This window comes from Rhamphochromis longiceps, linkage group LG19 (genome assembly GCF_057381845.1).
Source record: "Rhamphochromis longiceps isolate RC_006_pf linkage group LG19, R_longiceps_female_GT1.1, whole genome shotgun sequence".
Classification (NCBI taxonomy): domain Eukaryota; kingdom Metazoa; phylum Chordata; class Actinopteri; order Cichliformes; family Cichlidae; genus Rhamphochromis; species Rhamphochromis longiceps.
Genome location: NC_140575.1, coordinates 19,934,054 through 19,946,911, shown reverse-complemented (window position 1 = coordinate 19,946,911; position 12,858 = coordinate 19,934,054). Strand labels below are relative to the sequence as shown.

The 12,858-nt window shown below is 40.8% G+C and overlaps 1 protein-coding gene and 2 long non-coding RNA genes across 3 annotated transcripts; 2 read left to right on the top strand and 1 right to left on the bottom strand.

Annotated features, from left to right (window-relative positions):
- Positions 1 to 127: 127 nt before the first annotated feature.
- Positions 128 to 1,807, bottom strand: LOC146646587 (uncharacterized). The gene has a single exon (XM_085392258.1). The coding sequence runs from the start codon at positions 1,725 to 1,727 to the stop codon at positions 333 to 335; it is 1,395 nt and encodes a 464-aa protein (XP_085248384.1). The 5' UTR covers positions 1,728 to 1,807; the 3' UTR covers positions 128 to 332.
- A 191-nt stretch (positions 1,808 to 1,998) lies between these two features.
- On the top strand, positions 1,999 to 5,703 carry LOC146646586 (uncharacterized). The gene is made up of 3 exons (XR_014908895.1): positions 1,999 to 2,191; positions 3,529 to 3,644; positions 4,643 to 5,703. It is a non-coding gene; the product is annotated as an uncharacterized LOC146646586 (long non-coding RNA).
- A 2,090-nt stretch (positions 5,704 to 7,793) lies between these two features.
- Positions 7,794 to 11,364, top strand: LOC146646585 (uncharacterized). The gene is made up of 3 exons (XR_014908899.1): positions 7,794 to 7,927; positions 9,187 to 9,302; positions 10,304 to 11,364. It is a non-coding gene; the product is annotated as an uncharacterized LOC146646585 (long non-coding RNA).
- The last annotated feature ends 1,494 nt before the right edge of the window (positions 11,365 to 12,858 follow it).

Here is a 12,858-nt window from a genome sequence, read left to right as displayed (position 1 = left end):
CAGCTATTACCCATTTCTTGTATTCTTGAATAAAGACATTGATTTGACACATTTAATTAGCAGCCAATTGTTTTTATTGTTCAATTATTAAGAAAAAAGAAAAGGTGGGAGTGGGTGGGATGGAAAGTAAAGGGAGAGAGGAGAGAAAACCCCAACAATCCCCTCTGAGCAAGCACTAGGCGACAGTGGATAGGAAAAACTCCCTTTAAAGGAAGAAACCTATGACAGAACCAGGCTCTAGAGGGGGCAGTCAACTGTCGGGACTGGTTGGAGGGTGACTGTGAAAAGAGGGGAGGGAGATGGGAGAGGTGTTAGTAGTTAAGGGGGGGGAATTAAGCTGGAGCAGAGGTGGGGGAAGAAGAGGTGACATTGGCAGTAGTGAAAGAAGGAGTGTTCTTCCTCCAGAAGAAGCAGAAGCGTTTTTTCTTTTTCTTCAGCTGCTCTTCCACGAGCACCTTTTTCTCGAGGATGAGGATTTTCAGCTCCTCGATTGTTTCTGTGTTTTGCTTCTGCAGCTTGTTGCATTTTTTCTCCACTTCTTCTATTACGGCTTGTTTTTCTTCCAACCTTTCTTTCAGCACTTTAGATGTTGCCTCCTGTTTCTCAAACTCCTGGAGAAGAAGTTTTTCTTCTCTCTGCTTACTGACCAGCTGTTCTCTCTCTTGAAGCAGGTCTTGATATTTGTGCAGTGTCTCATTGAACTTTACCTGCAGCATCCTGTCATTTCCCTCCATGAGCTGGAGTTGGCACTCCATGTCTCCCTGCTTTCTGTCCAGCTGCTCTTTCTCTTGAAGGATTTCTTTATTCTGTCGCAGAGCTTCATCAAGCTTTCCTTGCAAGTTTTCATTTTGTTGCTTGATGCTCTGCAGATTGGAATCCATTTCTTTTTGTTTGATTCCTTGTTCCCTTTTCTCTTGGAGAAGCTTCTCATTTGCTTGCTCTGTGCGATCAAGCCTTTTTTTGTCTACACTGTACATTAGCTCCATGTCTCGGAGCTTGGAGTGCAGCCCTCTCTTCTTCGTGCTGTCTTGCATCTTCTCTTGGAGGAGTTTTCTATTTTGTCGCAGAGCTTGATCAAGCTTTCCTTGCAAGCTTTCAATGTGTTGCTTGATGCTCTGAAGCTTGGAATGCATTTCTTTCTCTTTTAACTCCTTTTGCCTTTTCTCTTTGAGAAGCTTTTCATTTTCTTGCAGTGTGCGATCAAGCCTTTTTTTGTCTACACTGTACATTAGCTCCATTTCTTGGAGATTGCTGTGCAGCCCTCTCTTCTTCATGCCATCTTGTTTCTTCTCTTGGACAAGTTTTTTATTTTGTTGCAGGGCTTCATCAAGCTTTCCTTGGAGCTCCTGGTTCTTTTTGTCCATGTCATGGAGATCTTGTTGTTTCTCCTCAATAATAGCTTCCTTTTCTTGAAGCTGGTATGACAACTTTTTTAGTTCAGCACTCTTTCGCTCATTTTCCTCCATCAAGAACTTAATCTTCTCTGTGTTTCTGAGCGCTTCATCCTCCATTTCTTCCAAACGCTTTTCCTCTAGTTCCACTTGGTCACACCAAGGAAGAGAGGAAAGGGAAGAGTCTAGTGGCTCATCCCAGGGAAGAGCGTATGGGTCAACTTCTTGTCCCTTTGGATTTGTTTGAGACATGTTGGGTCTGGATACAGTTACAACTGCAAAGGATCCAAATATTTCAAAAGGCTTTTCTGGCGAACGGTTCAATGCTGCACACATCAAGGCTGCGAGAAACGGACTAAAAGTCGTTGCTCTTCACCCCTATTTATAGGTTTTAAGGGTCAACGGATCAAAGGAAAGAATGGTGGTAAGATTCTACGTGTGTGACGTCATAATTCTGTAAGGCAATGAGGTTGTCACGTGATATTTTTGGAGGAGGGCATTTTTCAACTTGGACAAATTATCAATAAAGTTTCAATCTCTGTTATTTTCCCCAAAAAACGTGTTGTCGCAATAATGTTTTCTACTGTAATTGGTGCCAACAGATGGCGCAGTTTAAAGTTGGCTGTTACTCTGCCCAGTCTGCTACCATAGAAGAAGAATGTAGACCAATAGTACTTTGACGATGTCCGCTGATCGTTTCCGTGTGAATCTTAGCATTGCTTTAGCCGTCAAGCTAAAGGTTTAGCTTCATACTGCCATATTTGCAGAGTAACAAAATATTTAAACGGTCTCAGATCATGGTGAGTATTTGAAAAAATGTTTATTTAATGTGAAGCCTGTGATGTGGAAAGGTTAGCAAGCGTAATTTTGCCTATTGTGTTATACACGGGTGCTTACATCCGAGTAGTGTTGATCTTTTCTAAGGTCCATGGGTTTATCCAACGAGCAGCTAAGTCACCGTTATATCTGTAATTTTGTGTGCAACGTCTTAATGCAAAAAAAAAAAAAAAAAATCAAATCCCAAATCAACGCAACGAAGCAAAGACTAAACAAAAAAAAAAACCACAATGCGTTTTTAAGCTCTCTGCGTTCACTGTCTCTGCAAGTGTCAAACTTCCTCGCTTTAGCTGATGCTAACCAACATTAGCCCTTACGGTTCGTATATAAACACAACTGTCAGCCCTTCACTTTTGGTGCCGACAACATTTTGAGCATTTTCTACAGTTTGTGAAATGGTCGCCATTGGCATTACATGCCAGTAGTGTTCGCTAATTGACTTTACCGGGGATTATATTTATTACAACGTTACTGCGCGGAAGTGATCATAGTGTATGCTTATGAACGTGAGTGGTAGGTGTTATTAGTGCGACTTTACCCTTAATTAGTTTTCCCACCGGAAGTAGAGTTGTTTATGCGACGTGATGGCTAGAGCAGTCCCAAACAATAGATCGCGTTTATTAACAGACCAATTCTCTCCAAACTTTTAGGGTAAGCTAGACTAGAGATATGGTTGCAATAATACGAACAAGGGCGCAACAGCATATTGACAATGGCGAGAACTTTAATATTTACATTGTGTTAGTGCACCCATCGCTCCGCATCCTTAACGCTACATTGATGTCGAGAGTCTCTGACACAGCTGTGCTCTGCAGCACAGACACCCTGCTTATCTGTGATTCGGCCAGACTGGTGTTGAACTCCAAAGACATGCGCGGGGTTAGGTTAGTTGGCTGTTGGTGTGAGTGGTTGTCTGAGTCTCTCTAATAACCCTCCAACAGACTGGCGACCTGTCCAGGGTGTACTTTTGCCCTATGACAGCTGGAATACAACCTGAATAAAATAAGTAGGAGAAAATGAATGATGTTTATGAACTGTAGTTAATGTAGTCAGACAATAAGTTACCGAGCAACAGGCCACAAGTCTTGGTGCAGAATCATACTAAGATTTAAAAAATAAAATGTTGGCACTGGTGTTTGAAACAGTATACTGTCAGTAAGACTGGAGCAACTGCACACATCTGGAAACTAATAACTAGAGTAGTTAAGTAACATTTTGTTACTGCATCCATTTAGCCAGGTATAATTAGCATGTCTACATACATGTCATTTCTAATGTGGTCCTATGTGGTATGTTGTAGGACAGTGAAGTGTCTGACACTGACCATGTACCAGTGCCTGAGAACACTGGTATGGAGGGTGAGAACGCACCTCTTTACTGTATTTGTCAGAAACCAAACATCAACTGCTTCATGATGTAAGTATATATCAGTTTTATATTTGCAGTACGCGCAGTAGGGGTGGGCGCTAGCTTCAGCAATGTTATCAGAGTTTGTTTTTTTTTAAATGAAGATCTTCTATTTCGAGAAAACTACCAATAAGGATATATGCACAGATATAGAAAACAATACTGTAACATTTTATTGATGCTTGCAGTTTGGAGGCAGCAGTATTTGCAAGTGTAACTAAATTCCAGGCATTTTCCATCCTTCTTTTCATATCAGCTTTTTTCTAATTGTCAGTGTGAACCAAGGTGTCAGCAGCAGCATTATAGTGCAAAAGTAGTGACCCAGCATAGATCAAATGTAAGCACAAAAGTAGCCAAGGTAGTGTTTTTCCTGGAAGTTTTAAGTGAAAGGATAAAGTAACTGCTTACCACTTTAGTTTAACAATGATTAATGAAATGTAACCGTGTAACTCATCAGCAGTCTGCACAGTATGGTCACATATTAAAACTGAAGAATATGTTGTACTTGTTGTAGTGTTTCATCATGGGTCCAGTTTTTACCCAGGTGCTTAAAGCCCTTCTTTACCCTCATGTAACACCAACAGTAATTTCCAACCACTATTTCCTGTTCCTGTCAGTCAAACAAACAGACGACAAACATCTTCTATAAACAGGAATAATGTCATTTTATCGGATTAGAAAACATCTAATCTAGCGTTGATATTACACTGCTGTTTAGTGTCTGGCTAATCTCAGTGTCACCAAAATATCTGCCCTACATGTCAAACAATGAGAGAACTTGAAACAGTAACATCACCTAGCAGCTTATTTTAATTAGTGCTAACGTTTTGTTTGCTGGCTAACATTGCTATTATTATAGTCACAGTTAATTGACTTTGAATAGCTTTATTTCAAAAGTAATTTTACAATTTCACAGCCATTTAGCTGTGTTAACTGTACATGCTGTAGGTCATAAGGCGTGCATGGATCATTTTTATAATCAGCCTCTTATCTTTTGTCCACCACAGACTTTGCCATGATAAATTGGTCAGTTGACAACCAGGAGCCGTACACCTTAACCTCAGAGGCCAGGACATCCAGGGGCAGTGTGAACACGCACTTGTTTAAGTGGGACGCAAGATGGACTATAGAGGGCCACCCCCTTGCCAGACAACCAAGTGCTGTCCCTGTCCACGGCCAGTGTGAGAAGGACTCTCACTAAAGTCAACCCACACAAAGCTGCTGGACCAGACAATATACCTGGACGCGTGCTCGGAGCCCGTGCTGACCAGCTGACTGATGTCCTAGCGGGCATCTTTAACATCTCCCTGAGTCAAGCTGTTGTGCCACAGTGCTTTAAAACCACCACCATCATACCTGTCCCCAGACCTTCCCAAAGCCTAATTACACAATGATTGCCTGAGCCTATTCTTGTTAAATGATGAAAAACTCAAAGGCACGTTTGGGCAGTGGATCTGTGTGAAATCAGCAGCTTGCAAAACTAAATCAAAATGTGTGCTATTGATTCTAAAAATAGAAATCACAATAAAGTTCAACATTTACTAAAACCGCCATTCAGTCATCTGAGAATCTTTACTCATGAAATTATAACGGTTAGATGAATGTATATGCAGTGATTTACTGATCAATGATAAAAGGGGAGATTTATGCAATAACGAAGACTGTCATGAAAAGTATTTGGCATCTGATCTCCTGTAACCTGCGGAGCTAAGCTGTTTTACCAGCTCTGCGCTCTGATTTTTCTTTTATGAAAAAACACAAGTTGTCAAAGTTATTTGTTTGCAAATGTATTTCAGAAATATCGACATACTTTTTTTAATCAGCAGAAACTTTATGTCAGTAGTGCAAAAACCTGCACTGATCTGACCTCATTTCTTCCTCATCCTGATTCCTGACCTGGGAAGGGAGAGAAATATTTGTTTTTGTTTGTCTTCTTGTTTTATTTAATTCCTTGTGGGATTTGGATCCAACACGTAAAGTATGCATATTATGCACACACACAAACACACATGCAGCTATTACCCATTTCTTGTATTCTTGAATAAAGACATTGATTTGACACATTTAATTAGCAGCCAATTGTTTTTATTGTTCAATTATTAAGAAAAAAGAAAAGGTGGGGGTGGGTGGGATGTAAAGGGAGAGAGGAGAGAAAACCCCAACAATCCCCTCTGAGCAAGCACTAGGCGACAGTGGATAGGAAAAACTCCCTTTAAAATTAAAGGAAGAAACCTATGACAGAACCAGGCTCTAGAGGGGGCAGTCAACTGTCGGGACTGGTTGGGGGGTGACTGTGAAGAGAGGGGAGGGAGATGGGAGAGGTGTTAGTAGTTAAGGGGGGGGGGGATTAAGCTGGAATAGAGGTGGGGGAAGAAGAGGTGACATTGGCAGTAGTGAAAGAAGGAGTGTTCTTCCTCCAGAAGAAGCAGAAGCGTTTTTTCTGTTTCTTCAGCTGCTTTTCCACGAGCACCTTTTTCTCGAGGATGAGGATTTTCAGCTCCTCGATTGTTTCGGTGTTTTGCTTCTGCAGCTTGTTGCATTTTTTCTCCACTTCTTCTTTTTCAGCTTGTTTTTCTTCCAACCTTTCTGTCAGCACTTTAGATGTTGCCTCCTGTTTTTGTAGTTTTTCATTTTCTCCTTCCAGCTCAGATACTTTGAACTTCATTTTGTTGTAAAGTTCTTGCAGGTTTTGGTTGTTCTTCTCAAACTCCTGGAGAAGAAGTTTTTCTTCTCTCTGCTTACTGACCAGCTGTTCTCTTTCTTGAAGCAGGTCTTGATATTTGTGCAGTGTCTCATTGAACTTTACCTGCAGCATCCTGTTGTTTCCCTCCATGAGCTGGAGTTGGCACTCCATGTCTCCCTGCTTTCTGTCCAGCCGCTCTTTCTCTTGAAGGATTTTTTTATTTTGTCGCAGAGCTTCATCAAGCTTTCCTTGCAAGCTTTCATTTTGTTGCTTGATGCTCTGAAGATTGGAATCCATTTCTTTTTGTTTGATTCCTTGTTCCCTTTTCTCTTGGAGGAGCTTCTCATTTGCTTGCTCTGTGCGATCAAGCCTTTTTTTGTCAACATTGTATATTAGCTCCATGTCTCGGAGGTTGCTGTGCAGCCCTCTCTTCTTCATGCCATCTTCTTTCTTCTCTTGGAGGAGTTTTCTATTTTGTCGAAGAGCTTCATCAAGCTTTCCTTGCAAGCTTTCATTGTGTTGCTTGATGCTCTGAAGCTTGGAATGCATTTCTTTCTCTTTTAACTCCTGTTGCCTTTTCTCTTGGAGAAGCTTTTCATTTTCTAGCAGTGTGCGATCAAGCTTTTTTTTGTATACACTGTACATTAGCTCCATTTCTTGGAGATTGCTGTGCAGCCCTCTCTTTTTCGTGCCGTCTTGTTTCTTCTCTTGGACAAGTTTTTTATTTTGTTGCAGGGCTTCATCAAGCTTTCCTTGGAGCTCCTGGTTCTTTTTGTCCATGTCATGGAGATCTTGTTGTTTCTCCTCAATAATAGCTTCCTTTTCTTGAAGCTGGTATGACAACTTTTTTAGTTGAGCGCTCTTTTGCTCATTTTCCTCCATCAAGAACTTAATCTTCTCGGTGTTTCTGAGCGCTTCATCCTCCATTTCTTCCAAACGCTTTTCCTCTAGTTCCACTTGGTCACACCAAGGAAGAGAGGAAAGGGAAGAGTCTAGTGGCTCATCCCAGGGAAGAGTGTAGGGGTCAACTTCTTGTCCCTTTGGATTTGTTTGAGACATCTTGGGTCTGGATACAGTTAGAATTGCAAAGGATCCAAATATTTCAAAAGGCTTTTCTGGCGAACGGTTCAATGCTGCACACATCAATGCTGCGAGAAACGGACTAAAAGTCGTTGCTCTTCACCGCTATTTATAGGTTTTTGGATCAAAGGATCAAAGGATCAGAATGGTGGTAAGATTCTACATGTGTGTGACGTCATAATTCTGTAAGGCAATGAGGTTGTCACATGATATTTTTGGAGGAGGGCATTTTTCAATTTGGACAAATTATCAATAAAGTTTCAATCTCTGTTATTTTCCCCAAAAAACGTGTTGTCGTAATAATGTTTTCTACTGTAATTTGTGCCAACAGATGGCGCAGTTTAAAGTTGGCTGTTACTCTGCCCAGGCTGCTACCATAGAAGAAGAATGTAGACCAATAGTACTTTAACGATGTCCGCTGATCGTTTCCGTGTAAATCTTAGCACTGCTTTAGCCGTCAAGCTAAAGGTTTAGCTTCATACTGCCATATTTTCAGAGTAACAAAATATTTAAACGGTCTCAGATCATGGTGAGTATTTGAAAAAATGTTTATTTAATGTGAAACCTGTGATGTGGAAAGGTTAGCAAGCGTAATTTTGCCTATTGTGTTATACACGGGTGCTTACATCCGAGTAGTGTTGATCTTTTCTAAGGTCCATGGGTTTATCCAACGAGCAGCTAAGTCACCGTTATATCTGTAATTTTGTGGGCAACGTCTTAATGCAAAAAAAAAAAATCCCGAAGCAACGAAGCAAAGACTAAAAAACCCCACAATGCGTTTTTAAGCTCTCTCTGCGTTCACTGCCTCTGCAAGTGTCAAACTTCCTCCCTTTAGCTGATGCTAACCAACATTAGCGCTTACGGTTCGTATATAAACACAACTGTCAGCCCTTCACTTTTGGTGCCGACAACATTTTGAGCATTTTCGACAGTTTGTGAAATGGTCGTCATTGGCATTACATGCCAGTAGTGTTCGCTAACTGACTTTACCGGTGATTATATTTATTATTGTTATTATTATTATAATTATTATGTATTATGATTAGTTTCCCCACCGGAAGAATGCGACATTCTTGCCAGAACATTCCCAAATAATTGACCACGTTTATTAACAGATCAATTTTCTCCACAGTTTTAGGGTGAGCTAGAATAGATATATGGTTTCAGTAATACGAATAAGAGCGCAACAACATAGAGACAATGACGATCACTCTCATAATTTCATTACGTTAGTGCACCCATCGCTCCGCATCCTTAACGCTACATTGATGTCGAGAGTCTCTGACACAGCTGTGCTCTGCAGCACAGACACCCTGCTTATCTGTGATTCGGCCAGACTGGTGTTGAACTCCAAAGACATGCGCGGGGTTAGGTTAGTTGGCTGTTGGTGTGAGTGGTTGTCTGAGTCTCTCTAATAACCCTCCAACAGACTGGCGACCTGTCCAGGGTGTACTTTTGCCCTATGACAGCTGGAATACAACCTGAATAAAATAAGTAGGAGAAAATGAATGATGTTTATGAACTGTAGTTAATGTCGTCAGACAATAAGTTACCGAGCAACAGGCCACAAGTCTTGGTGCAGAATCATACTAAGATTTAAAAAATAAAATGTTGGCACTGGTGTTTGAAACAGTATACTGTCAGTAAGACTGGAGCAACTGCACACATCTGGAAACTAATAACTAGAGTAGTTAAGTAACATTTTGTTACTGCATCCATTTAGCCAGGTATAATTAGCATGTCTACATACATGTCATTTCTAATGTGGTCCTATGTGGTATGTTGTAGGACAGTGAAGTGTCTGACACTGACCATGTACCAGTGCCTGAGAACACTGGTATGGAGGGGGAGAACGCACCTCTTTACTGTATTTGTCAGAAACCAAACATCAACTGCTTCATGATGTAAGTATATATCAGTTTTATATTTGCAGTACGTGCAGTAGGGGTGGGCGCTAGCTTCAGCAATGTTATCAGAGATTTTTTTTTTTTTTTAAATGAAGATCTTCTATTTCGAGAAAACTACCAATAAGGATATATGCACAGATATAGAAAACAATACTGTAACATTTTATTGATGCTTGCAGTTTGGAGGCAGCAGTATTTGCAAGTGTAACTAAATTCCAGGCATTTTCCATCCTTCTTTTCATATCAGCTTTTTTCTAATTGTCAGTGTGAACCAAGGTGTCAGCAGCAGCATTATAGTGCAAAAGTAGTGACCCAGCATAGATCAAATGTAAGCACAAAAGTAGCCAAGGTAGTGTTTTTCCTGGAAGTTTTAAGTGAAAGGATAAAGTAACTGCTTACCACTTTAGTTTAACAATGATTAATGAAATGTAACCGTGTAACTCATCAGCAGTCTGCACAGTATGGTCACATATTAAAACTGAAGAATATGTTGTACTTGTTGTAGTGTTTCATCATGGGTCCAGTTTTTACCCAGGTGCTTAAAGCCCTTCTTTACCCTCATGTAACACCAACAGTAATTTCCAACCACTATTTCCTGTTCCTGTCAGTCAAACAAACAGACGACAAACATCTTCTATAAACAGGAATAATGTCATTTTATCGGATTAGAAAACATCTAATCTAGCGTTGATATTACACTGCTGTTTAGTGTCTGGCTAATCTCAGTGTCACCAAAATATCTGCCCTACATGTCAAACAATGAGAGAACTTGAAACAGTAACATCACCTAGCAGCTTATTTTAATTAGTGCTAACATTTTGTTTGCTGGCTAACATTGCTATTATTATAGTCACAGTTAATTGACTTTGAATAGCTTTATTTCAAAAGTAATTTTACAATTTCACAGCCATTTAGCTGTGTTAACTGTACATGCTGTAGGTCATAAGGCGTGCATGGATCATTTTTATAATCAGCCTCTTATCTTTTGTCCACCACAGACTTTGCCATGATAAATTGGTCAGTTGACAACCAGGAGCCGTACACCTTAACCTCAGAGGCCAGGACATCCAGGGGCAGTGTGAACACGCACTTGTTTAAGTGGGACGCAAGATGGACTATAGAGGGCCACCCCCTTGCCAGACAACCAAGTGCTGTCCCTGTCCACGGCCAGTGTGAGAAGGACTCTCACTAAAGTCAACCCACACAAAGCTGCTGGACCAGACAATATACCTGGACGCGTGCTCGGAGCCCGTGCTGACCAGCTGACTGATGTCCTAGCGGGCATCTTTAACATCTCCCTGAGTCAAGCTGTTGTGCCACAGTGCTTTAAAACCACCACCATCATACCTGTCCCCAGACCTTCCCAAAGCCTAATTACACAATGATTGCCTGAGCCTATTCTTGTTAAATGATGAAAAACTCAAAGGCACGTTTGGGCAGTGGATCTGTGTGAAATCAGCAGCTTGCAAAACTAAATCAAAATGTGTGCTATTGATTCTAAAAATAGAAATCACAATAAAGTTCAACATTTACTAAAACCGCCATTCAGTCATCTGAGAGTCTTTACTCATGAAATTATAACGGTTAGATGAATGTATATGCAGTGATTTACTGATCAATGATAAAAGGGGAGATTTATGCAATAACGAAGACTGTCATGAAAAGTATTTGGCATCTGATCTCCTGTAACCTGCGGAGCTAAGCTGTTTTACCAGCTCTGCTCTCTGATTTTTCTTTTATGAAAAAACACAAGTTGTCAAAGTTATTTGTTTGCAAATGTATTTCAGAAATATCGACATACTTTTTTTAATCAGCAGAAACTTTATGTCAGTAGTGCAAAAACCTGCACTGATCTGACCTCATTTCTTCCTCATCCTGATTCCTGACCTGGGAAGGGAGAGAAATATTTGTTTTTGTTTGTCTTCTTGTTTTATTTAATTCCTTGTGGGATTTGGATCCAACACGTAAAGTATGCATATTATGCACACACACAAACACACATGCAGCTATTACCCATTTCTTGTATTCTTGAATAAAGACATTGATTTGACACATTTAATTAGCAGCCAATTGTTTTTATTGTTCAATTATTAAGAAAAAAGAAAAGGTGGGGGTGGGTGGGATGTAAAGGGAGAGAGGAGAGAAAACCCCAACAATCCCCTCTGAGCAAGCACTAGGCGACAGTGGATAGGAAAAACTCCCTTTAAAATTAAAGGAAGAAACCTATGACAGAACCAGGCTCTAGAGGGGGCAGTCAACTGTCGGGACTGGTTGGGGGGTGACTGTGAAGAGAGGGGAGGGAGATGGGAGAGGTGTTAGTAGTTAAGGGGGGGGGGGGGGGATTAAGCTGGAATAGAGGTGGGGGAAGAAGAGGTGACATTGGCAGTAGTGAAAGAAGGAGTGTTCTTCCTCCAGAAGAAGCAGAAGCGTTTTTTCTTTTTCTTCAGCTGCTTTTCCACGAGCACCTTTTTCTCGAGGATGAGGATTTTCAGCTCCTCGATTGTTTCGGTGTTTTGCTTCTGCAGCTTGTTGCATTTTTTCTCCACTTCTTCTTTTTCAGCTTGTTTTTCTTCCAACCTTTCTGTCAGCACTTTAGATGTTGCCTCCTGTTTTTGTAGTTTTTCATTTTCTCCTTCCAGCTCAGATACTTTGAACTTCATTTTGTTGTAAAGTTCTTGCAGGTTTTGGTTGTTCTTCTCAAACTCCTGGAGAAGAAGTTTTTCTTCTCTCTGCTTACTGACCAGCTGTTCTCTTTCTTGAAGCAGGTCTTGATATTTGTGCAGTGTCTCATTGAACTTTACCTGCAGCATCCTGTTGTTTCCCTCCATGAGCTGGAGTTGGCACTCCATGTCTCCCTGCTTTCTGTCCAGCCGCTCTTTCTCTTGAAGGATTTTTTTATTTTGTCGCAGAGCTTCATCAAGCTTTCCTTGCAAGCTTTCATTTTGTTGCTTGATGCTCTGAAGATTGGAATCCATTTCTTTTTGTTTGATTCCTTGTTCCCTTTTCTCTTGGAGGAGCTTCTCATTTGCTTGCTCTGTGCGATCAAGCCTTTTTTTGTCAACATTGTATATTAGCTCCATGTCTCGGAGGTTGCTGTGCAGCCCTCTCTTCTTCATGCCATCTTCTTTCTTCTCTTGGAGGAGTTTTCTATTTTGTCGAAGAGCTTCATCAAGCTTTCCTTGCAAGCTTTCATTGTGTTGCTTGATGCTCTGAAGCTTGGAATGCATTTCTTTCTCTTTTAACTCCTGTTGCCTTTTCTCTTGGAGAAGCTTTTCATTTTCTAGCAGTGTGCGATCAAGCTTTTTTTTGTATACACTGTACATTAGCTCCATTTCTTGGAGATTGCTGTGCAGCCCTCTCTTCTTCGTGCCGTCTTGTTTCTTCTCTTGGACAAGTTTTTTATTTTGTTGCAGGGCTTCATCAAGCTTTCCTTGGAGCTCCTGGTTCTTTTTGTCCATGTCATGGAGATCTTGTTGTTTCTCCTCAATAATAGCTTCCTTTTCTTGAAGCTGGTATGACAACTTTTTTAGTTGAGCGCTCTTTTGCTCATTTT

Coding starts and splice junctions, on each gene's coding strand:
- LOC146646587 (XM_085392258.1), bottom strand. CDS start 1,727: ATGTGTGCAGCATTGAACCGTTCGCCAGAAAAGCCTTTTGAAATATTT.